At 42.9% G+C, this 26,036-nt stretch overlaps 2 protein-coding genes across 4 annotated transcripts in view; both read right to left on the reverse strand.

Moving 5' to 3' along the window:
* The window catches only part of CYB5R4 (cytochrome b5 reductase 4), a 33,647-nt gene extending 18,342 nt beyond the window's left edge, over positions 1 to 15,305 (reverse strand). Inside the window, exons 1-5 of one of the 3 annotated variants that reach the window (XM_077926182.1) lie at positions 15,110 to 15,305; positions 12,780 to 12,933; positions 8,178 to 8,278; positions 7,477 to 7,561; positions 2,980 to 3,021 (exon numbers count right to left, since the gene is read on the reverse strand). In XM_077926182.1, coding sequence (XP_077782308.1) covers positions 2,980 to 3,021; positions 7,477 to 7,561; positions 8,178 to 8,278; positions 12,780 to 12,933; positions 15,110 to 15,184 — 457 coding nt within the window. In that variant the 5' untranslated portion in view covers positions 15,185 to 15,305. The remainder of the gene's footprint in view (positions 1 to 2,979; positions 3,022 to 7,476; positions 7,562 to 8,177; positions 8,279 to 12,779; positions 12,934 to 15,109) is intronic. The other 2 variants (XM_028722889.2, XM_077926181.1) reach the window with 2 other exon arrangements.
* Positions 15,306 to 16,395: 1,090 nt separating this feature from the next.
* RIPPLY2 (ripply transcriptional repressor 2) lies at positions 16,396 to 21,684 on the reverse strand. Its single transcript, XM_028721696.2, has 4 exons — positions 21,274 to 21,684; positions 21,032 to 21,107; positions 19,349 to 19,407; positions 16,396 to 18,052 (listed from the first exon to the last, which is right to left on the reverse strand). Exons 1-4 carry the CDS (start codon positions 21,351 to 21,353, stop codon positions 17,887 to 17,889), a joined length of 381 nt encoding a protein of 126 aa, XP_028577529.2. The 5' UTR covers positions 21,354 to 21,684; the 3' UTR covers positions 16,396 to 17,886.
* Between the last annotated feature and the right edge of the window lie 4,352 nt (positions 21,685 to 26,036).

Genomic DNA, 26,036 nt, shown 5'->3' on the forward strand with positions numbered 1-26,036 from the left:
GGCTCTAGGAGACCAGGAGAGAGGGCAACTGGTCGCAGCAGGAGGGGGATACTCCTTGGATTTTCACTAGCCTGCCTCATCGCTGCCTCTTGGTCCCCCTCTTTTCCAGCCTCCGCCTCTCCCACAGTGTTTGAACCACTTTCTGACACAGCCTCTTCCTGCTCACTAAACCCTGTTACCTCTTTTGCCTCTGACTGCTCCTCCTCCCTCTGACCACTAATTGTCACCCCACTACCAACCCCCCTGGCTCTCAGCCTTCTTCCCCTGGGGGTTCCCTGGGGGGTTTTCCAGCTAGTGCCTCCCACCACGCCTCTGCCTCCAGCCAGTCCATGACATGGTCACATATTCAGACCCCATTGGCACAACTGCCTTGGCCCTCTACTTTTACATCTCAATACAGTGGTACCTCGAACACTTCGGGTTACAAACACTTTGGGTTACAGACTCCGCTAACCTGGAAGGAATACCTTTGGTTAAGAACTTTACCTCAGGATGAGAACAGAAATCACGCCCCATTAGCTAAAGTGGTACCTCAGGTTAAGATCGGTTTCAGGTTAAGAACGGACCTCCGGAACAAATTAAGTTTGTAACCAGAGGTATCACTGTACAGTATATACAACACAGAATATTATGCTCGATAAGCTTCCTATCACAATAAAGCTTTCCCCCCAAGTTTCATCATAAACTTACACTGCCCTTTAGTGTTGCAATATTAGATTATTTCTTACATCCACCCTCACAAGGCAAATTCTCAACATTTCGCTTTCACAGATGGAGAGCACAGCCTGGGGAAAACTGATTTTCCCAAAGTCCCATAATAAAAAACTGTTCTAAGTCTAATGCAATATACAGGGAAAGATTTGGCCCTTGCTGATTTCTCTGCATACCAATTCTTCTCCGGTTCTGCCGCTATGCTAATGAACTCAATGAACAGTGGCAACAGAAAATTGGTTTCATGTCAGGCTTTTTAATTATAGTTTTGTTCCTGTTCTATTCATAAATTACAAGCAGAGAATATACCTGCTTTTTAAGTGAAGGCATGGTAGATTATCTTTATAAAGAAAGACAGGTGAGGGGGAGTTGAGTCAGAGGGCTTATTTACACAAGGTAGATGACTCAGTGTTGTTTTGCTGCTCTTCATATCTGCCCACGCTTATTTGCAATGAATTTCTGATTCAGTCCATTTTTACATGCCCAGTACAGTGAGTGACTCTAGTATTGTTCAGATATATTTATCGGCTAATGAAGCATATTATTGAAGCAGACTTTGATGGTGACTTATTCAGCTCAGTCACCCATTAACCCTTTCAAACAAAAAACAAATGTGTTACTCCATGATAGCTACTGATAATATGGTATTATTTTTAGCCAAATATAATTGCCGGTCCATATGTTCTACAGGTATTTCTCCAAAGCAACAATTTAACACCTTTTCCTCCTTATTCTCAGCAGATACAATCAGCTGTTATTCCTTACTATAGCTCAGTGGATCGCTTTATATGATCAGCGTTATGCCGATACAGGAAGGGGTGGGGAGAAAGAGAGGGAGAGAAGAACCAGTTTGCTGCCTTTTTAATTCTTCTCCACAATATTCTAAAAACTAGAATCCGTATTTTGGAAGAAGCATTTTACTCTTAACAACAAGAAGTGACATGAATTGTGGCAGGGCTAGCCCTGTAGAGCCTCACTGGGGTGGGAGAGTGGGAAAACTTCATCTCTAATTTTGCTTCTTAAATGTATTTTGCTCAAAACTGCAGACATCCTTTTGTTAGCAGCAGTCAACCCTGCAGGAAGCAAACCTAAAAACAGACTTAAAGAATAAAGAAATCTAAATTCTAGTTTCAGTTAAGAAACTCACTGCTCAGCTAAGTAGTCGACTTCTGATTAGGACATAAGCGACAGCATTAGAAACACAGAAACGTTTTCATGATCTCTTCAGAATCATCTTTTAAATTGTTTGGCATGTGTCAAATCTAGATCAATCAACTGTAGCAAGAAGCAATGGGTAGGTGTTGTGTGTTTCCTCTCCACTCTCTTCCTCTGGTGCAGCCACAAGGAGATTAGAAGCTTGTGTTTCTGTTTCCAATTAACAGCAATCTGTTGCTATGTCCATTCTCTGAGAAACAGTGATTAGTCTTAAGTATGGTTTAAACCAGGCATAGGCAAACTCGGCCCTCCAGGTGTTTTGGGACTACAGTTTCCATCATCCCTGACCACTGGTCCTGTTAGCTAGGGACCATGGTCTAAACCATAGGAAAGACTAACAACATTTTGAATTCAGACATAACACACTACAGTTAGTTGAAAACTGAAATTAAAGCTTCCAATACGCACCTCATGACGCTGGAAGAGCAAATGCATTGGCCCAATGCTTGAGCACTATGGTTTAATGTAACATCTCAACTCAGCCAAAAGACTTCTGCAATCGCAATTTCTTCAACAATCCACTATGAAAAATTTGACCCAATGTCTAAGCACCACATATATGCACAGCAATTTGCTCCAACTTGTTCTTCCCGAAACTCCTGCCACCATCTTTGAGCAGGCTTCAATATAAGACAATAATATGAAATCAGAAAGCAAGAAGGGAACTCAAGATCTGTGCTGTTAATAAGGGCACACAGGAACAGAGATTTCATCAAGCACCTGCAAGTTTTCCAACAACAAAAACTCCTGAACTATTATTGGCAACAGATCCGAGGAGCATTTTTCTTCCCCTGCAGCTCTCTTTCTCAAGTAGCCCAATGCTCTATCTTCTCTATTTCATTTTCTGCTGTGTCATCTTATTTCTGACAGTAGCACATGACAGTATAGGCAACTTAGATAGAGTGTTGTTGGAGTGAAAGTGGGATGGTCCTTAGTTTAGTCAGAAAAAGATATCTATATGAAGTTCCACCAGTGATCTGCATGTCTCTGATTTGTATATCTCTGTGTTGTTGTTTTTAAAATACATGCGATACTGTTTGCACCAATACTTACCATTTAAGATTCTGTTTTCTTCAGATACAATGGGGCAAGATTCTGCAAGTATGCAAGAAGAATGCTGTGATCATGAGAGCAAAAAAACTCCCACAAGTTATGCTACAATATGCAATCATTCTGGGCAAAACAACACAAAACAAAAAAAACTGAGGAAAAATAAAGAAGGCTCATCAAAGCTGAAGAGAAGAAAAATAAAGCATGCAAAAGAATAAAAAGCAGTAAACTGAAGAGAAGAATATATCCAATTGTAAATAAATGTAATTATTTGATGGGCTACTGGCATATATGATGAAAAAGTTAGTACAACCTTAGGAATTATATATTTAAAGCCACGGTTTCCCCAATCTGGATACATTCACTGCATAACATATAAAAGTGACAAACTGAAAACTGGATTTCTTAGAAATGCTGCAAACCATGTTTTGCCTTATGCTCCCAACATGTAGGATGCTGTACTGCTAATGGCACAACTATCTGCTATATTTTTGGATAATGAAACAATCACTATGAAAACCACATGGAACTGCCTCATTGTGCTATATCATTTATGTGTAGAGACTAGAATGATTTCCCCCCCTGCATGCCACTATGCAATGTTTGTGGTAGTGTGAATAAAAGCCACCCAGCTGCTATGGCAAGCCACTGTTTGCCGCATGGCAGCACTTGCTGCAAGAAGCAGCTTAAAGCACATTCCATTTAGCGCCCATTCATGTGCACCAGTCCTAGGACTTGCTGCACCAGTGCTGCTTCAAATGGAATGCATTATAACCCTCTCAGTGGCAGTACTCTGGACAATTCATCTTTGGCCCTTTCACCTGCAAGCAAATTGCAGGAAACACTAAACAAAAGTTTACAACCATTTCTGTAACTACAGTGGTGCCTCGCAAGACGAAATTAATTCGTTCCGCAAGTCTCTTCGTCTTGCGGTTTTTTCGTCTTGCGATGCACGGTTTCCCATAGGAATGCATTGAAAATCAATTAATGCGTTCCTAGGGAAACCGCCTTCAGACCAGGTCCGGGGACAGTCTGTCCCCGGACCTCTTCTGAAGGCTGGGGGGGGGACAAGGGCATTTCTTCCCACCCCCAACATTTTAAAAAACCCTGGGACAGCGGAGGACTTCTCCGCTGTCCGGGCGATCTTAAAATGCTGGCGGGCGGCATTTTAAAATCGCCCCGACAGCGGAGGACTTCTCCGCTGTCCGGGGCGATTTAAAAGCCCCTGGGAAGGCAGGCAGGGGGGACAAAGACTTTCGCCCCCTGCCCGCCTTCAGAAGGTGTTCCCGCCCCCCGCCCCGCTTCGGAACAGCGTTCCGAAGTGGGGCGGCTGGGGCAGGTCTTCCCGCCCCCCCTCCCCGCTTCGGAACAGCGTTCCGAAGTGGGGCGGCTGGGGCAGGTCTTCCCGCCCCCCCTCCCCGCTTCGGAACAGCGTTCCGAAGTGGGGCGGCTGGGGCAGGTCTTCCCGCCCCCCCTCCCCGCTTCGGAACAGCGTTCCGAAGTGGGGCGGCTGGGGCAGGTGATCCCGCCCCCCCCTTCGGAACAGCGTTTTAAAATGCTGGGGGTCGGGAGCGAAGCGCTGCCGACCCCAGCATTTTAAAATCTCCCCGTGTCCCGGGAAGGTTTTAAAATGCTGGGGGTCGGGAGCAAAGCGTTCGCTGCCGACCCCAGCATTTTAAAATCTCCAAGGGACAGCAGAGAAGTCTCTGTCCCGAGGAGATTTTAAAATGCTGGGGGTCGGGAGGGAAGCGCTGCCGACCCCCAGCATTTTAAAATCTCCCCGTGTCCCGGGAAGGTTTTAAAATGCTGGGGGTCGGGAGCGAAGCGCTGCCGACCCCCAGCATTTTTAAATCTCCCCGGGACACGGGGAGATTTTAAAATGCTGGGGTCGGCAGCGAACGCTTCGCTCCCGCCCGCCAGCATTTTAAGATCGCCCGGGGCAGGCGGGGGGAAGGCAGGCGGGGGGGAGCAAAGACTTTTGCCCCCCGCCGGCCTTCAGAAGAGGTCCTCTTCTGAAGGCCGGCTGTGGGCGAAAGTCTTTGCTCCCGACCGCCAGCATTTCCCTATGGGCTTTCGTCTTGCGATGCAAGCCCATAGGGAAATTCGTCTTGCGAAGCGCCTCCAAAACAGAAAACCCTTTCGTCTTGCGGGTTTTCCGTCTTGCGAGGCATTCGTCTTGCGGGGTACCACTGTAACAGTGCATTTTAATGTCGTCATTCCTAAGTCAGGCCTTTGAAAATGTATAGTACTTTGTATAGAGCTGATGTCTTAACAGCAGACATTTTTAGGAATGGAATGATCTCCATATGGAATACTGAAAGCTTGGGATACTTTGTCCTACTCTTTAAACCTTGGCTACAGCACATTCATTTACATGTTATTTTTTCATAAAGGGAAAAAAATAGATACCTTTCAAATATAGTATCAGGTACCAACAACTGGGGATAAATGAACTGTTTAACTGCTACTTTGTCCTCAAATAATTCAGATAGTCTTCACTCTAAATGTAAGTGTACCAAAAATGCCAACAAACGGCAAACTATGGCCACAAACACAGCTTGCTCGAGTCTCTAGCTGTGCTTTAGGCTTGTGGGTTTTTTGGTGTTTGTTTGTTTTTTCAAATTGCGATCATCTCTGCCACATAAAGACCACCTCTGCTTTTTAATATTTTTAATGGATTTCAAAAGCAGTGGTGAGTGGCAGGCTATCATTTTTTCAAGAAGCACCACAAGTCCCATGGGATGCATATGTAAGCCCCAGAGATTGCCTAATGAAGGACCTCTGGAGATTGTATCCAAAATTTCCCCCTTAAGATTATTGCTCCCTGTCTGTTGTCGTTAGTGTTTGTTCTTAGAGCTAGGAAAGACGAACAGCTAAATTACTGTACAATGAACTATCCTAAGTAGAAGAACTACTGTAACTATTAATTTAGCTTTGTATACGAAGCTGACTTTTGAAAGGCTGTGTTGGGAGGCGATACTCAGTATCATTTAAAAGTGCCAAATAAAATGAAAGGATATTGATCTATGTCTATTACACTGAAAAGGAAATTTTCGTAGTTCTCCTTTATAAGACATTCTAAAGAGCCTCCATTTCCTCGCTGAATCCAGGAGTTCAATATCATTATAGAGTGTGCAACAGAAATTAGAGGAAGAAAACAAGCTTTCAGCATCACACAAGTCAGCAAGAAGTCATGAAGAAGCTACTACCCTGGAGCGAACAGAAGACGTAGAGCAAAAGCTAGCAGAGCTTATGGGAGGCAGGAGATAACGATCATTCACAACCTCAAAATTGCCTAGGATGCCCAATTCTTTAATGCTATTTTAATCACATAAAAGTTATAAACCTGCACCAAGACCATTTGTTTTAAAACCCTGTTCTTGTACTTAAAAGATGCCTTAGCCAATCTGGATTCTACAGATTCTGCTCAACTAGAAGACTACTCTTGGTTACGTTTATACACAGCAGCATCTTACTATAACTCACAGTGTCAGCTACATAGCAACAATAAAACCCAGTCTCCTGAGCTCTCTGTTGTGTTGACACAGCAAGCAAATTAAAACAAGAAGCTAGAACATTGCCTTTTAAAGCTGAACCAACACTTGGCAAGCATTAAAAATAAATTTTAACAAAACTGTGCTACTCAGGAGTATGTATTGAGGGAAGGGAACCATGGCTCTGCAGAGGTAACACAATGAACTAGTTTTGCACATCCAATAATTCAATCTAGCAAATGCTGCTTATCATAAGCAAGCGTCAGTTAAATGAATGGGTCTTTAATAACAGGCAGATCGTGAGCGGACTACAGTGGTGCCTCGCAAGACGAAATTAATTCGTTCCGCGAGTTTTTTCATCTTGCGATTTTTTCGTCTTGCGAAGCACGGTGTCGGAAAAGTTTTGGAAAAGCTTCAAAAATCACCAAAGTGAGGTTAAAAACCTCAAAAAAGACTACCACACCGTGTGCTATGAGTTGCTCCTGGAAGTCAAGTCGCAACTGTATTAACGGTTTTAAGAAAAAGGAAACAAACTTGCAAGACGTTTCCGTCTTGTGAAGCAAGCCCATAGGGAAAATCGTCTTGCGAAGCAGCTCAAAAAACAAAAAACCCTTTCGTCTTGCGAGTTTTCCGTCTTGCGAGGCATTCATCTTGCGAGGTACCACTGTAATTTGCCTTTGGATTATCACTGCATCCAAACTCAGGTGCTTAACTGGACAATGCTAAGGGCCTCAACAAAAGACAACTTAGGTCTGCACATACAGTGTAAAGTGTAATGCAGCAATGTGTTTGAAAATTCAGGTATCACAGAGAAAGCCAGAATTGGCTACATCTCTCTGTCAAGTTACACTAGCAAGGGACATTGATTTTGGTATGGAATGTGTCAATGAACCTTACTCCAACATAAATGGGATTAGGATTGCACCTAGTTTTTTTTAAAAAAATATTAAACAATTTATTATTACACACACAAACACACACACACACACACACACAGAGTGTATACCTTTCAAAGCAGCAAAAGGTTTGAGTGCCATTCTTCCAACCATACACTCTTTTAGCATCGATTCATAATTAACCCAGCGATGAACCTGCATGTGGAAGAAACCAGGACTATTTTAGGGGATTCGGACACTTATAATAACACTTGCTTCTAAGCAACTGTAAAGGTATAGTAAAAAAATAATAATGAAAACTTGTTACATAGAACTTCTGAATGAAAACAAACACAAGCAGAGGTAGATCCTGATCCACCATGGGGACAGAGGTACTAGGTAGCATAATATGCTTTTCATTTTTAAGAAATGTAAACTCAAAATAGGAACAATGCAACTAACACATGGAGTAGCACTTAAGCTTCTGATTTAGCTATTTAAGAGGGCACCTTGCTGAAGTTGTGCCCAATTGCTTAACAAGTGCATGATATAAATGAATTTTCAGTTTCTTTTTGGAGTGGACTCATGAACTCCTCTCTTTCCTCACACTTGGCCAGGAGGAACACAATGGAAGCTTTTACTTCAAAACAACACATCTTACAACTCAAAACATCAAAAAGTTGTTGTTTATCACGATACACACATTATACACAATTTTAAAATATAGTAAATGACAGAATAGTGTCTTCTTCTTCAGACAGCAGAATACTTTATAGTGTGCAGCTTTCGGATTAAGTTTTGATGAACTGAATACGACCTGTACTCTTTTTACCTGATCAAATAGCTCTGTGCCATCAGCTCCTGCTGCTTTCATCAACTCATCTTCGCCACCAGGGTGATATTCCATATACGGTGTGATATTATACACAAGACCTACAATTTTTGTAAAAAGAATTTTTAAAAATCCAATTAAAACATGCAGCATGCCCTCTATGAAAAAAAATATTAAATATATCTGCATTGCTTCTTTATTATTTTGGCAATACTGAAACAGGAAATTGTACAATGAAAGTGGTTATATTCACAAAAAGACAGGAATGCCATGCTAGGTAAACCTAAGGCACAATATTAAAGCACATGTGAGAGCTTATGTTCTGATGACTAGGCATCTGAGAGTCCAGAATCCAGAGTCACATCTATCCTTGCTTCAGAGGAAGTGGTAGATCCAAGCATACATCCCTTCCTATGTGCATGGTTACCCTTTCCCCTAATCAATGGAGACGTAGTCACGTTAGGAAGAGCTCTGTGCATGCACTGCAAGATGCAAGGAACCAGGAAAATACATATATTTACTTTTGTAACCCACTACTGAATCGGAATGATCATAGGTAAAATATTATATCCAGTGCTGTAAACCGTTCTACATTTGTAGATGTTATAAGAATTTTAAAGTCGTGTGTGTGTGTGTGTGTGTGTGTGTGTGTGTGTGTGTAACATTCATAAATGTTTAAACCATATTTATGTGGTCTAAAACCCCACAGAACATAGTCCTGAAACCATTTTGTCTCTCCCAAATGACCTCAAATATTTCTCTGCAAGGTGAAAGGAAAAGGGGAGCCTCCCCATTGTCTCTTTGCTCACAAATCCTGTCTCAAGGGCACATTTAATATATGAATGGGGTGAGCCTGTGACCTGGATTCAGGGATTGAGTAGTTATTATAACAAAAGAGTGGCCAGGATGCCCAGGTAATCCAATCAGGTAACCTGGCAGACAGGATAAAAACAACTCACTCAGATTTCTGTTGTAGTCCACCCCTTCTCTGATGTATGTATGATGTATTTGGGGTAGTGGTCTTGGGCTACACCCTTTCTGTGATGTATGTATGATGTATGGAGTGGTGGTCTTGAGCTACAGGGTGGGAAGTTCAAAAGTCTATAGAAGGGCTTGCACACCTTTGTCCTGGGTCCTCCTCCTCTCTCCTGCATGTGAGGGAGCACCCTGTTGCAACAGCTTTAATAAAGATCAGGCTTACTAGCTGCTTTGCTTCTCAATATTCTCTGGTTGGCCTCTGTTATTTTCTTCTACTGATGGAGAACCTACAAAGGACTCTATAAGGGCTCTTGTGGACCCCATAAGGGAAAGGGAACTGTTTTTGTTTACAACATAGACAAGGGATCCACTCTAAGAAAAGTATTTGCTGATAAATGGGTTAATCAGAACTGTGGGGTTCTCTCTCATTACAGGCTTGCACACTTGCAAAGCTAGAAAGCTACAACAAATCTACTAGGTTTCAAAAATGCCCCAAGACTGTGTGTGTATATAACACTGTCCATTTAGCAGTAGCACTAGATACAGAGAACAATGCTTTAGGGACTCATGGAAGACTTGTCCAAATATCTTAGCTCAATACAGATGTCACATAACAAAGCCTTTCATCCAATATGCACTCAGAATGCCATCTAGTGTAAAGTGCTGAGCACTGCATATCAGAAAAGGTATGTTAACTCTGAAAGCAGATTCAGTCACTTTTTTGCTCATAGGTATCTTTGCAGAGTGTCCTGGGCAGACAGGTGAATTTATAACATCACTGTTAAAAAAACAGAAGCGGGTATTTCACCACTCAGAATGGAGTGAGTGCCATTTTAAGGCTATGACAATGTAGCTGATGTCATAGAAAGGATCCTAATTTGTTCATAATGCATGGAAATGGTTTTCTTTCTCAAATCATGCGACCCACAGAAAATGTAGGTGATGCCAGCACGTCAATACATACAAATTTATATAAGGTGTGCTTCCCACTATCATTTACACAAGGTTTTAATTACAGGTAGGTAGCCATGTTGGTCTGCCATAGTCGAAACAAAAATAAAATAAAATAAAATAAATAATAAAATAAAATAAAATCCTTCCAACTAAGTTAGTTATTGGTATAAGCTCATACCAATAACTAACTTAGTTGGTCTCTAAGGTGCTACTGGAATGATTTTTTTTTATTTTTTTATTTTGTTTTGTTTCGACAAGATTTTAAGACTGGGGGGGGGGGGCATGTCAGTTGTACAGTGGCATTTAACAGGCGTGTGTAAATACATATATTACTGCAATTAATGGTACTCTTCATAGCCAGGCAACTCAGTGATTATTTTGGTATATTAGATTCCTTATTCAAGACCTACAGCAAGCAATTTTGCCTTTGCATTTAGTGCTTTCCTAAAGCACAAAGCAATTATAGCTATTACCGTGCATTACATCTGTGCAGCTTGGCAAAATACAATCTACTATAGATAAATGTTTCATATTTTCCGGAGCATTAAAACTACAGCTGAGAGAGGAATGAGTTCCAAGCTGGCCAATGCCAGCAATATACTCCACCTGGAGGTATTTTTTAAAATGAAAAGCAGCATTCAAGAGCACAAAAATAAACACTGAAAATGGAACAAAGATGTTTGCCAGACTCTGTCAAGTCCAAGGCCAACAGGAAAAAAACCACACTGGAAGAAAAGTAGAGGTTAGTACAAGGGAACGCATATGGTATTAAGTCTTCCCGGGAAATCTAACAGTGTATTACCTTGAATTCATGAACCATAGCTCTATCAACAGCAATTCACTATGACGACAAATATGTAGAGTCAACATGTACAAAAGTTCTACCTTCAGAGGCATCAAGCCTGTCTCTACTAGAAGCAGAATGCTGGCCCTTGGTTTTCTCCAGCGAGGCAATTAATTTGTCCCACAAACCTCGCAGAAGCATTCTGTAAGCACAGTCTGTGTGTCATTTGGCTCTCAGCCTATTAGTGTACTGGTCAGGACGCAACCAGGAATGAAAAGAACAGTCCAGGGAGTCAAATGATGTTACAGAGAAATACAGGAAGCTGCCTTATACCAAGTCAGTCCACTGGGTCCATCTAGCTCAGCATCATCTACAGACTGTAAACTGATTGGCCATGACTCTCCAAGTTTTCAGACAGGGTTCTCTCCCAGATCTACCTAGAGATGCTGGGAAAATGAACTTGGGACGTTCTGCAGGCAAAGCAAATGCTCTTCCATTGAGCTATGGCCCTCTCCAAATATTATTCCTCTATTTGAGGAAAAACAGGTGTTTGGTGGTTTGTCTCTCTTCTTTCTAGCATGAAAAAGAAAGGACTCAAACCTGAACCAAAACTTTTTTTCCTGAACCTAAACAGAATTAAGTCCATTTGACTGCTGATCACAGGATTATTATAAGACAGGGCGGACAGTCCAACTTTTCATACCAAGAGGGCCACAAGAGTACTTTGAGACGGAGCCTGGGGGCTGTACACTGCCTTGTTGTGTGGGGGAGTAAGGCCAAAATTTCACACACCCCAGCCTTCGTGATGCCTTCCCGAAGACAGCTAAGTGAGGTGCTGGACTTTGGAAAGGAAGCACAAAGCGCTGGAAGGGTCCTAGAGCCCCTCCCACAGCTGGGAAAATGCTAACTGGGCTTTGGGAAGGCGGCAGGAGGACTCTAGAATCCGGTCAGAGCCCCCATGCCTCCTTCCCAAAGGCCAGCATCTTCTCTCCTGGCTTTGAGAAGGCAGTGTGAGGGCTGTGGAGGGTGTAATCAAATGTTGCCACAGTCACCAAAAGAGGCCTTGAGGGCCACATGCAGTCCTTGGGTTGTGTGATGGACCACCCTGCTATAGGAGAAAGAGAACCTAGGCCCTGGAGCACACATACCATCTGCTCCTGACAGAACGATCAATGGTCTGAGAAAACCGCTGGGGCAGATCCTGCCCCACCTTCCCTTGGACAACCCTGCAGTAGCCCAGAAAAGGAAGAACACATACCATCAGCTCACAGTTGGCCTGAAATGGCTTTGTGACTCTTCATTTTAAATAACGTATTTGTTTTAATGCTTTAAAATAGTAAACCACCTTGGGTGCTTTGGCAGAAAGGGAATTGCAGTCCAACAACCTCTGGTCTATTGTCTTTACTAAAGGGGCATCCATCCCCCACATCCCCTAGTGGGCATTAAGTTTCAAAAGTACTCTCTGCACCCCCATTGAGAATTCCACAAATCTGTTTCTACTTTGCTTATGACAGAGGATATATTTCCAGTAAATGAAAGGCAAGGATAACTCTTTGGAAGGTGAGTGAGAGAAAAAAGAATATGCTCAAAGCAAAATTTGGGACAATACAGTTACAGGTGTTCACTTGCTGCTATCTAAATGCTAAATGGCATTGCTATTAACTAATCTCATTACCTAAGCTCTAATGGAACTTTTTAACCACTTACACATATTTATTTTGTTATATTTCTTTCTTCTATATAAGAGTGGCTGGGGAAACCCAGCCAGATGGGCAGGGTATAAATAAATTATTGTTGTTGTTGTTGCTGCTGCTGCTGCATAAAAGCTTTGGGGGGAAATAAGTAGCAATAGCACATTCATAAGAAATGTCAACAAAGCAGCCTACCTCTTATGCATATCCAACAGTCAGTCCTCTTATTATGCTTAGCAAGTTCGTCTTCAGTCACCTCTATTAATCTTCCTTTTAGACCAGTTAGATCTTTCCCACTTTTAGTTAATCGAATCCAGTCCATAAGACTTCGGCCTGGTTTCAAAGGTACCTAGAAAGGAAGATAAGTTTGTGGAGGAAGATAAGTTTATTAAATAATTAGCAACAAAAAGCAGAAGTAGATCGGTTTATTGCCATCCTTTATGGTGAACAGCAAAAAACCTTGTTTAATTCTGGCACACAAAGACAAAGCTATGCAAAGCAGAAGAAAATAACCTTCAAACAGAGACATAGCAGACAATGGTGAGGAAAGTTAGCATGCAGGACTGCTTCTGTGGTAAATACGAATATGTAATCTAATAATCAGAAAAACTGGGGGAGGGGGAGGGAAGTTCAATTTATTCCAGCCAAGTTCTCCTATCCAAACACATTTCCCTGAACAGACCCTTGGAATGGGGTATAGCTTAAGGTTTTCTCAGGCTGTGTGTGTTGCTGTTATTAATATTCACTTTCTGTATCTTTATTTTAGATCTTATAATTTATGTGGAAATTGTTTAACTTGGTTGTGTACTTTTGATATTTTAGTTATTATTTATGGCTATTTTTGTTATGTTCGTAATTAGGGATTTTTTTCATGTTGTTAGCTGCCTTGAACATGACTTGAACTATGGAAATGTGGCATAAAAATAAATGTATGTAACCAAGCCCCACGAACATCATTATAGCTAATGGTCTAGGCTCTTGAATTAATTTTTTTATCACAATTTCATATCCTGGCTTGTCTGTAAGCCAGTAACTATAGTTTCCTAGTTCTTATGTAGTGGGAAGTTACGGTTAACTGTGGCTTTGTGCCATATTTCACTGCTCATGGGAAGGGAGGAGTAAAGTAACTACTTAATAAGCCAATATTTTATAACATAAATGCAGTCATTGTGCATTTAAGTGCTCTAAGTGCACAATTTAGGCTTGGTCTTTACTTCTATATGAAATTAAATCAGAGACAACATTGGGCCCGGCAGTGGGAGAAGATATACAAACTAGAAAGACAAGCATACAGCAAATCTCTTGGTCAAGGAGACTATGCTTTAAATGCAATTGAGAACATGTAACATAGGGGATTTTGAAGGAGGCTATTGTTTCCCCAACAGAATTTCTATCTCCCTACAATAGGGAGATACTTATGCTGGAAAATATGCAACTTGTGTATGCATGAGGAACACAACATTGCATCAGTTCCTGCTTTTCCTGCATCTTTAGTCACTCTAAATTTCTAGTAATCTTCTCCTTAGATCTTCAATATGGGCAGAACTTCACTCCAATTACTACTGTTATTTGTGACACACTTAACAGCTGCGTGGTTTTTAAAGTGCACATTCTTCTCTAATGCTCAAACAGCACTGTCTGCAAAAGAGCTGTACCATGAAAAATTCATTGACTCTACTTGTTGAGGACTCCACAATTTCCACAGCCCATCACATTACTCAACAGGAATCAGCTGACATACCAACACTGGCTTCAGCCTTATACTACCGCATGACAGCCCACTAGTTTCATAATGACAACAATCAGCTTGAAGACACTTCAAAACCAATCTTCCTTTATGCAAATGTTCCCCATACCCTGCCACTATTATAGTTTTAACCAACCACCACACTGGACTTAAGTTGAGTCCCAAACACATGAAAGGAATAGGATGCACAGAAGCATCTATAGCCTTTCCACAGCCCTAAAGAACAAAAAAGTCAGATACTGCCCGTCAGCTATTAGGGCTTCCAGGATAATAAGCATATTCTGAAAGCAAGCTTGAACCCTGGAGCTCCCTTCTCTTTTAGAAACTACGTGCCCCATAATTACACAACGGTCCTCAGAAAAGAGGAAACAGCCAGATGCATCTGTGTTGCCTGCAAAACACACACACACACACACAAGAAAAGGCAGCACAAACTGCTCTTAACCTAAAAGAACCTCTGAACCTCATTCCCTCAAGAACTGACACCATCCTCTCGCCGGGCAGAACTTTAGGAACTACGTAACAGACAGAAACCAAACAGCTTTTCTCACTTCCTAAATCTCCGGGCCAGGAAAGGCTTCACCTGCCGAGTTTCCGCCTGTAACACCCATCTGGGTTCCAGATCTCTACCCTCAACGAGCAAATGAAGCGTTAACCCCCATTCCGCCTCTGCAGGTGCCAATGCGCAAGGCGACCCCTCTCACACCGCCAGGTTGCCCTGGGACCCAGTGGCAAGGAGTACCACAGACCCACCCCCCGTTCCCAGTTCCCGCCGCACCTTGCTGCGCCCTCCTGCGGCCACCCGCTGCTGGGAGCCTGGGGCAGGGAAAGCTTGAGAGGGGACGTTGAGCATCCTGCCGGCCGCAGGACAGCCGCCCCAGCCGCTGCCGCCTCTTCTTCAGAAACTGCAAGCGGACGGAAAGAGCCGCTTCCGGGTCCGGCCCGGCGCCGAAGCAGCCAGTAGCGTAGCTGAAAGGCAGGCGGAGACTTAAAAGGCCGTACTGCGCAGGCGTGAGGTTGAACTGGGGCGGGGCGGGTGGTTGGAGCTCTCTCCACCGACGAGAGCGCGTGCCTAGGCCCCACCCACCAGAGTTGACTGACGGCGGCATCGCAAAAACCCACGGCGGGGGCGGGATCTTCCGCCCACGTGGTCCAGAGACGCTCCTAGCTTGGACCTTTACCGCTTGCCTGTGTTTTGTTTCGCGCGCTCGCTGCGCGGGGATTTGTTCCATTAAAATGCTCGCATCCTGCTTTTCGAGTGGCGCTTGCTCCAAGCGGCGGCAGAGGATCGTACAACCATAACATCAATAATAATAATAATAATTCGAAGTATTATTATTATTTCCTAAGCTGTCAACTTTCCCCTTTTTTAAAGGGAAATTCCCTTATTCCGAATAGGATTCCTCACAAGAAAAGGGAAAAGTTGACAGCTATGATTATTACCAATAATAGTAATGCGAAGTATTAAAATAGACGTCAGTTTTGCATGCCTGGGTATTCCTGCCTCAACAAAAAAGTATTCAGTGCAGTAAAGGTCGCCTGCCTAATCTCTCAGCCTAACCTACCTCACAGGGTTGTTGTGAGGTTGAAATGGAAAGAACCACTTACACCACCTCACTTGTCCCACCCCCATTCCTGCATTAAGCAGGAAAGTGTGATGAGGGCTTCTACACGTGTATAGCAACCCTACTCACGTTTGCATTGCCTATAAAGGCATAACGCCTGAATACAGTTATTGTGGATCTCCATGAGCCGTAGCTAGGATTTGGGGTGTGTGTGTGTGCAGAACCTCAGTTTGCTATGTATGCTATGCCCATGTTGATCTCACCATTTGATAGAGTACAGTTCTGAACCGTTTAACCCATGGCAGTCCCTTCGAAGCCAATGGAGTTACTTCAGTGGATGAGTAAGCAATCTATGCTGTAGAAAACTGCTCAGAATTCAGTACATATTATGCTCTTTAGAAAATCTATGTGCACCAGTGATTTAGGACTTTTTAATAAAACCTACTTTTCTTACCTGGAAAGTGTCTCTGTATATGGAGATGCAACAACATGTTACTACTGCCTGTAAACACACTATTTATTTTGTAGATTTATATTCCACTTTTCAGATAAACTTTCTTACAAGGCAGCTCACAATAATGTATAAAAACAATCATAACAACAAAATGAAAAAATACAAAAAGAAAGCCTAACTAAAAAAAAGTTTTCACACATCAGGATACACAAATAAACTAGTAAGAAGTGTTCCTGAGTAAAAATGTCTTCAGAGTTCACTTAAAGGATAAAGATTTCCATTACTAAAGCTGAAATTCTATGCAGCTTACTACAAACACACGAGCAGTATATGTGCTTGTATAATTTTCATATACAATGTCCTACACATGGATCTTACTTTGTTTCCCTATAGGAGCAATTTCTATATATGAACTACTGTATATTCTGAGTGGTTCCAGTTTCACACACATGGAACATTGTTTGAGTTTATGAAGTGTAAATCAGCATTGAGTTAATCCAGTTTATCAAGTCAGATACATTTTGTACTCCAGTTGAGTCTGGTTTTAACTCTTTATGGAGATTTCAGTAATCAAAAAAGGCAATGTTTACTCAAAAGCAAGCCCCATTGTTCTCAGTGAGGCATGATATCAGGTAGGATAACTAGATGCAAAAGAGGATGGGTTTTCCCCACCTTTAATAGTTGTGCAGAACAGAAAATTTCACCTTGCATGACAAGCTACATCTGAAATTCTCTATTCTACACAACTATTGAAGGTGATGGAGCTCCATCCAAGTAAATGTACATAGGATTACAGCCCTACAGTGCAATCCTACACTTGTCTATTCAGAAGTAGGCCTCACTGAGTTCAATAGGACTTCCAGGTTAGTGTAGGATTGCAGGCTTAGATCCTTTGTTGACTTAAGAATGGAATAATTTAAGAATGAGTTGCCTCTTTCATTTTCTAAGGGCAGATTGCAGAATGACAACATTTTCATATGTGATGTGTGACATGCAACACGGGAAACACAAATTCACATTTCTCCCTCTTGCCGGTTTGTATGCTTCTCTTTTTTAACCCTGAAAAACAATGCAAGGCTGAAATTCTTACATGAACATCAGCTCCACTGAAATCAATAGGGCTTCTTCTTCTGAATATGTTCAGAATCAGGGTATAGGGCATATTTTATTTTTTTAAGTATCTTTTTAAGGGATATATATCTGGACATATATCCAGATTCCAATATGCAAGCTCACCCCTCCTTACTTCTGTCCGCTGCCACAATGCATCCCACCTCTGCAGCTCTGTAATTCTAATTGACTCTGCTGCCCTATGGTACTACCAGCATAAAAGAGTTGCTATTTTCAGAGGAACAGAGGAGTGTAGCAGGCATAAAATAAAACAAAACTCAATACTGTTTCTATAAAAATGTAAAATGCTTGCTTTTAATGAAAAATAACTTACATATAAATTAGCTTAAAATACTATGATAGCGTGTTGATATCAATATTAAATTAACGAATGAATATGAACAGTGGTATTAACATTCATTATAATTAAGAATCCAATTCTGCTCCAGAATCATGTTCCGAGTCATCACTATCCTCCTCACTCTCTGAATCTTCATAGAAGGAAATTGTGGCTTGGACAGGAAAGTTCTTCAGAAGTGCTTCAGCTTCTTGATACAAGTAGTCAAAGCACCTTGATTTGGGCCAGAATAACCTACAAACACACAGAGACAACCTGTTCTGTTAATTTAACATTTAAGGGATTCACTTCAGTTTAGTTGACCTAGGGTTAATGTGAAATAACTTTTGCTGAAAATTACTTCTTTAGGATTTAGAGCAAATGCGTAAGAGGTAATTGGTGGAAATTGGATACTTCACCTTAAGCAAGTGGAACTTCTTTCAGCTTACATGGTGGGTAGCATTGGATGCAAACCAGAGTTAGGAGCTATAATATGTGGCTGCACTCTGATACTCCATTTACTAGAGCTACAAAAATCCAGCAGGAAATGGAAGTTTAATGAGAAAACAGGCCCTACTTATGCCTAAATGTAATTAGGGGCATTTCACACCTAAAGTTTCCCTACAATTAAATATTAAATGATGCTGCAAACCTTTCTGAATGGTTTGGTACTGGTAATAGCTCTGCTCTTGTACTGCAAAAGGCGTAAATGTACTACATTCTTAGCGATGACACAGAACTTTGGTTCCGCAGCAGCTGCTTAGTGGGCCCATCACTTCAGTCTGCAACCTAGTTCCCCACCCTTGTGAAAATTTCTTGTCCTTGGCCAGAATACTTAAACATACATTCTGCATAACTCTATCATTAGTAAAACAGAAGCTATGTAAGCCCTCAAATACAATTATTGTTGTACTGTACAAGGTCAAACAGATACCTCTGACAACTCAAACACCAGATATGGTTTGATAGCATCTGATGGGAAATTTAACGATACAGGTCTGAATTGCTCCTGGGCACATATAGTGAGTAGGACATACACACATACAAGAAAGGTTAGCTTTGCACTGGAAACTTTGCCATGATGCTTGATACTGACATCTCTGCATAGTACATTTTCCCGTTCGCCTGGGTGAAAAGGCCAGAAACAGTTATACAACCGGGGGGGGGGGGGGTACAATCTGGTAGAGAGTTTTTCAAACTCATCTCATCCTGCCATACAAACTATGTAGTCCACAGTTCTCTGGTGCAGCCAATGAACTCACCCAGGACTGCAGGGAGAGAGAAGAACATCTTTCATGTGGAGTTGTAATATACACCATAGGAATCATGGTCTTCAATAGGTGAGCCACATACTATTCTATGACCACCAGGAGAGGCAGGTGTGCAATACAGGCAGCAGCCTCATAAAGCCTTGTGGGTCAGAGGGACAGTGCAAAGATGTAGCTGCTGCCTGAAATTAACAAAAAGTGTCCACTGTTCTGCACCATAACCATTTCCACCTGTTGGCCCTAACAGAGGCTGTAAACGATAATATTAATGTTTACACCTTACCTAACTGGATGTATATACTGTGTGAGTTTTGCTGAGTCTGTCTCCGAAGAGCTGCACAACTAGGAATAATAAACAGGAGACACAGATCAAAAACAGAATGATTAACAGTATCCAGAAAGGGCAGTTTCAAAAGTAATATAAAAACTATTCCTGAGCATGGAAAATTTGTGGAATGTAAGGAAGCTGATTTCATTTTAGCCATCTGTGGTCCACCAGATGCTGCTGAACTACAAGTCCCATCATCTCTGACCATTGGCCAGGCTAGCTGAGGGTGGATGAGAGTTGGGAATTCAACAACATCTGAAAGGACCACAGGTTCCCCAGCCCTGCCTGACAGATAGGACATGCATATTCAGGTATCACTTGTGAAAGAAACGTAAAGCAACATCCCAGATATCAAAAAAGAGTGTCATCCTGTTTAATTATTGACTTGGCATTTTTAAATGACCAAAGCTTTATAATGCCTTTATAATGGATTCTTATTTATATTACTTGGTTGTATTTGCTGTATTTCAATTTTACAGTTTCTGTAACCTGCTTAAAGTAAAAATAAAGAGGCCCCTGACCATTAGGTCCAGTCGTGGCCGACTCTGGGGTTGCGGCGCTCATTTCGCTTTATTGACCGAGGGAGCCGGTGTACAGCTTCCAGGTCAGGTAGCCAGCATGACTAAGCCGCTTCTGGCAAACCAGGGCAGCGCACGGAAACACCGTTTACCTTCCCGCCGGACACTTTGACATGCTTTCGAACTGCTAGGTTGGCAGGAGCAGGGACCGAGCAATGGGAGCTCACCCCGTCGCGGGGATTAGAACCGCCAACCTTCTGATCGGCAAGTCCTGCAACCTTTAAAACAAAAAGAGCCACTTGGACCCGTTTCCGAAGAAAAAAAAACACCTGGGAGCCGCAAAACCGGGAAGGTGACGTCGGGATGGTGTGTGACTAACGCACGCACTGCCCTCATGCGACGTCACAGCCAGTACAGCACCTGCCACAGTGAGGAGTGTCGGGGCGCACAATGCGCCTCCTCCCCTCGCTAGTATCCGCCCCAGAGCCGCGGCAAAGGTGTAAAAGAGCCACATGTGGCTCCGGAGCCACGGGTTGCAGACCCCTGTCCTAGACTGTGTGGTTTAACCCACAGCACCACCCACGTCCCTGTCTGTAACCTGCTTAGGGATTTTTATTTTTGCCAAAAACATATATAACTTTTCTAATTAATTAATTAATTAAAGCATGCCATCAAAATAAGCATGACGTTGCCCTCACTATTGCCAACTTGGGCTCTTTGGGAAGAAGGGTGGGATATAAATTGAAACAGCAGCAGCAGCAGCAGCAGCAGCAGCAGCAACAAAGACATAAAAATAATGTCAAATCCCAATATGACTTTCTTGGAGGTTTTTGAGCAGAGGTTGGCTGGCCATCTGTAATGGTTGCGTTGGCTGAGATTCCTGCATTGCAGGGGGTTGGACTAGATGACCCTCGGGATCCCTTCCGACTCTACAAATCTATGAGTTTTCCCGAATTGTGTTTAACTGACAGCCTGAAAAGGAAAGGACTTTCCCATTCTGGCTCCTGCACACCCACAAAGTTAATGATCCAAGGTCCAGCTTAGTCAGGAGAACACAACTCCCCGCTCCAGCCACCCCACGTGGGACTGTTGCCGCTTTAATCAGAATGGACACACTCACCGCCCTGTAGTCTCGCCTGCGCTGCCTTTCTGCATCTTTGGGGGTGGGAATCCAAGGTCTCCAGAATCCTCCGGACCTGTAGAATCAATAGAAGGGAATACAGCTTTGCGTTAGCTGGGCGACACAAAAAAGCGGTTGGTAGTTGGAAAGGAGGGTGGAGGAAAGGAAAGGAAAACACTCGAAGCCTATGATTTCTGGAGCTGGCTGGCCGGCTAGCGGGTCTGGAGGAAAGCGCGGGTTACCTCGCTTGTCCTCTGCAGCAGATCCGGGCGTTGTGCGCGCCAGGTGGAGAAGCGCAGAGGCGCAGCCGAGAGCTGTCCATGCTGCGTCGCTGGCAGCAGTCGAGGCAGTCCAAGTGGCGCAGACGCCGCTGGCGCACCGCTTCCTCTTCCTCCTCCTCTTCTTGTCCTTGTGCCTCCCCTTCGGGGGTTTAGCCTGGCCTGGGTTCTGGTGCGGCTGCAGCCCGAGGGGTTTTTATAGCTCTCGCCGCGCAGGGTCCCAGCCACTTTCTCTCATTTGCCGGAGAGGTAAACAAAAAGGCTGCGCGTGAAAGGCGCGTCAGGGTAAACAAGGAGCGTGGACGCGTGCGAGCTCCAAATGGCCCAGGGAGAGGTTTGGCGAGGGAGTGTGAATCGCACTTGAGCAGACACATGGCTGTGTTGTCCTTCAGAGGGGAGAGACCACGCTTGGGCTCGGGCTGCGAAGTGTCCAGCGTGAGAAAGCCAGCGTGTGTGTATCTGTGTCTGAGGGTGTGCAGTTTTGCTGGGAGAAATGCCGCTTCCCGCGTTGGAAAATTCCTGCAACTGTTTTTTTAGTTCATTCGAATATTTAGTCCTCCCTTTCCCAAAAATCGTGTCCGAAACAACTTGTAATGATGAAACAATCAGATCCAACGCAGGGGGAAAAACAATAGAATTGAACAATAAAAACAAATATATAAATTTCATTCTCTCACTCACTCTTACACACCCACACATGGGCGTAGCCAGGATTTTTTTGGGGGGGGCAGGACTTTTGTTGGGCGGCAGAACCAACACAATTCGTCAGTTAAGTATTTATTTTTTTTACTTGATGGGGGGGGCAGCTGCCCCTCCCTGCCCCCTTGGCTACACACAGACACACACACATATATAACAATTTTATATACAAATATATATATAACAATTTAAAATACAATGGCAAGAACAATGAGCTGAAACAAAACACCTGAAATACCTAAAGGCATCTATAGAACACCATAGAAGAAATGACTGAAAGTTTCAATGGAGCACTATCTAGTTTCTAAATGTTTTTCAGAAATTGCCCACTCCATGTTTATTTTTCACAAAGAAGGCCTCCCCACATGGCCTCCGCATGGTTGCAGGAAGGAGCACTTGGATCCTGGCCACATTGCATGGGAAGTACATAGGCCAGCATCACAAGCTTGTGCCACTTACAAAATCATGGATATTGCTTTAGCTCCTAAAGCTGGTCTGTGGTGTTGCGATAGAAGGCTAGAGTCAAAAGCTTACAGATTTGAAAGCACATTCCATGGGAGTCAAGTGTTTTCCATCAGGGTGCCAATTACATAGACCTAGTTTGTGTTGTTTATGATGCATTTGGCTCCAATTTTCCACATTTATTGGGTCACTAGGAATATTTCATCAGTTCGGGGGTGGCTTGTGTTACCTTTGAATTGGAGCTGTTGATTAGCTGCAGGAGGGTTTATGAGCTAAGCACACAGTAAAACAAAATACCACTCAAGGCAAGAGCAGGGGTGATCTATACTGAGGGAAAAGAGAGTTAAAGGTTTGAATAGTGGACTGGAAAACTGGTATTGCATGATAATATGCAGAGGAACTTTAGGAATATTTTATTCATAAGAAAAGTAATACTATTTGAAGTGGTAGCTGTCACTTCAGTTATTTAAAGCAGGCTGAATGGTGCACACAATCTGTGCACACCTATAGAATGCCTATAGGTGTCATGGGAGGAAGTAAGAATGCACAGTGAAAAGCTGTGTACCAGTTATTAGTACGGTCATAAGCCAAGCAAATAGCAACTCTCCCCCTGCCAAGGTAGAACAATATCATATAGTAAATGTACAGTGTTTTTTATGGTCTTAAAATGATCATTATTATGACTGGTAGGGCATATGTGAAGGAAGGGCTTGTATATTACAGGGTTCCCTCTGCAAGTTTAGTGTATGTGTGTTTACTGTTCCATGTGCAGAATGTACAGAGACACATCTGCCAAGATAGGCTTGTCCATGTAATAAACTTCCATAGGAAGTCTAGCCTCCTGGTGAAGTGATAACCTGGGTGATGAGCCATTAAGTAGTCCACATTGTTGCATGTCAATCCAATCTCTGAGCAGTACAGGGTTTGCAGGCATGCTTACCCAGGGTTTGTGTTTCCTTCAGGAATGCAGCACAGTGGAGACTGTGGTGTCTTTATGATATATGGTTTATTTATATACATATGTACAATGTGAGACTACACTGGAGGATTCATCAACACCCCAAGAGGGTCTTGCTTCCCCCTTCATCAGAGCCTTGGATTCAAACAGAAATCATACATTGCTCTCAAATGTTGCTCTGACTCTCTCTCCAGCTTGCTACTTTAGTTCTGGTCCACAGCACTGCAAAAAAACTCTACTCTGGCTTTGTCTGTTAAAGAAGGGGCTCCACCCATTTGCCATCTCACACTGAGCTCCTTAATCCCCTAATGGCTCATCACCCAGGTTATCACCTCACCAGGAGGCCAGCCAGGCTATTCCAAGAATTAGAAGCCTTGATTAAATTCTAACACTTGCTGGATCCAGGGATTAGAGGGGTCTAAGCTTAGCACCCCAAACTCATAAAGTGCACATGCAGCAGCAGAACTTCAGTTAAATGGATCATTGCTTGGCGCACAAGTTGGGTTGTAAAGTATTCAGACTGAGACTTGGTATAAAATAAAAAGTTTATATTTATTAAAGGAAGTACATTTTTTATATACCTAATTATCTAGCTGGAGCAGCAAATTTGTTCTACTTGCCTTTTAGTTCTCGGAAGGTAGATCAAGATGGCCTTTCGCTTTTAGGTCCTGTAAAAGTGTGAGGAGGAACAAGTTGTAAACAGGATGCAACCTAAGATGTATCAGTCTAAACTGAGCATCAAGTCAGCATAGAGATAAAGGTAGAGGGATAGTCTAGGAATCCTGAAGTTCATCAAGCTATCCATGCAAACTCCATGCAAACTTCCCTCATTAAGCTGAGTTGCACCCGAGCTTCCAACAGGAAAGTCATTACTGACAGCAATTTCCACTTTGATGACATAGAAGATGCATAGTTTGGTGTGAGTAGACAGCAGATGCAGTTGGCATACGTCTGCTCCAGCCGTTCTCCAAAATGGCCTGCAACCATCCTCTTGCAGCACTTATCCCATCAAACATGACTCCTCCATTCATAAAAAATACATCAAACTACAAGTTTGGGGGTGTTTTAATACCAGCCCATTCCATTCTACTCCATTCAATTCCATTCACTTTATTGCATTGCTATATTGCCAATAAAAACCAAAATATGTGGAATAAGGAAGGAAATAAGACTTGAGCTATCGCAAATGACATACATGCACTTCCAGAGAGTGTCCTCCCTGAGATGGCCCTGAATCACATCTGTCCCAGTGCTTTGTTTAAGCACAACACTGCCAAGGATTGTGCTCTAAAGTCATTAATAGGCAACACTTATAGAACAGAATAAGGGACGCGGGTGGCACTGTGGGTAAAAGCCTCAGTGCCTAGGGCTTGCTGATCGAAAGGTCGGCGGTTCGAATCCCCACGGCAGGGTGCGCTCCCGTTGCTCAGTCCCAGCGCCTGCCAACCTAGCAGTTCGAAAGCACTTCCAGGTACAAGTAGATAAATAGGGACCGCTTACTAGCGGGAAGGTAAACGGCATTTCCGTGTGCGGCTCTGGCTCGCCAGAGCAGCGATGTCACGCTGGCCACGTGACCCGGAAGTGTCTCCGGACAGCGCTGGCCCCCGGCCTCTAGAGTGAGATGGGCGCACAACCCTAGAGTCTGTCAAGACTGGCCCGTACGGGCAGGGGTACCTTTACCTTTATAGAACAGAATAAGATAGTGGAGTTGTGCACTCCAAAATAATCTTGGGGTCATTACAAATGACACACCCACTCATGCAGGACAGTATCCTCTGGAAGTTGATGTTGCATCACATCTAACACAGTGCTTAGTTTAGGTGCAGGGCATGTACCTCCAATGCAATAATAGTTAAAACTAGGGATGCACATCCCAAAATAAGCTTCGTACCATTACAGATCATACAGTCATATCTTGGAGAATGTTGTCTACAAGGTGGCAGTGAATTGTGACCTGTCCAACACTTTGGGTGCAAGACACTGACAAAATGTGCTTAAAGGTAGAAGAAATAAATGGGGATGTGCAGCTCACAGTAACCTTTGTGGTGCCTCAAATGATGCACCCAAATGTTGAGGAGAGTATGTAGGGTTGTGGTTGACGATTTAAAGTGGTATATTACTGCTTTCAACAACTGGTGCAGATGAAGCCAAGGCCGCTCTGCAGTTTGACAAAATGTTGGGAATTATATACTTTATGAGTGTTAAAATATTTATTCGTGGTATTACAACTTACAACGGTTCTGCTATCATATCCAATACTGATTACCACACACACACACACACACACACACAGAGAGAGAGAGAGAGAGAGAGAGAGAGAGAGCCAAATATATAAAAAGTATAAATGTTGCTTATCCGCCTCTTTGTGTACATATGCTGCAGTTAATGTCCAAAGTTAAATGAATATTGATGCTGACAATTCTAGACACGTTTTGTAAATGTCTAAAGAAAGATAGATATAGATACTAGATATATGCACACATTTAGGAGACTGTCAATTTGGACATTTAGGGGATTAATTTGGAATTGAGCTATTTTTGAACATTTGGCTTAATATATTAATTGCAGCTTTATCACTTAAGTAACCAGGCATTTGGACTGAATCCGT

This window comes from Podarcis muralis, chromosome 3, assembly GCF_964188315.1.
Source record: "Podarcis muralis chromosome 3, rPodMur119.hap1.1, whole genome shotgun sequence".
In the NCBI taxonomy this organism is placed as follows: Eukaryota; Metazoa; Chordata; class Lepidosauria; order Squamata; family Lacertidae; genus Podarcis; species Podarcis muralis.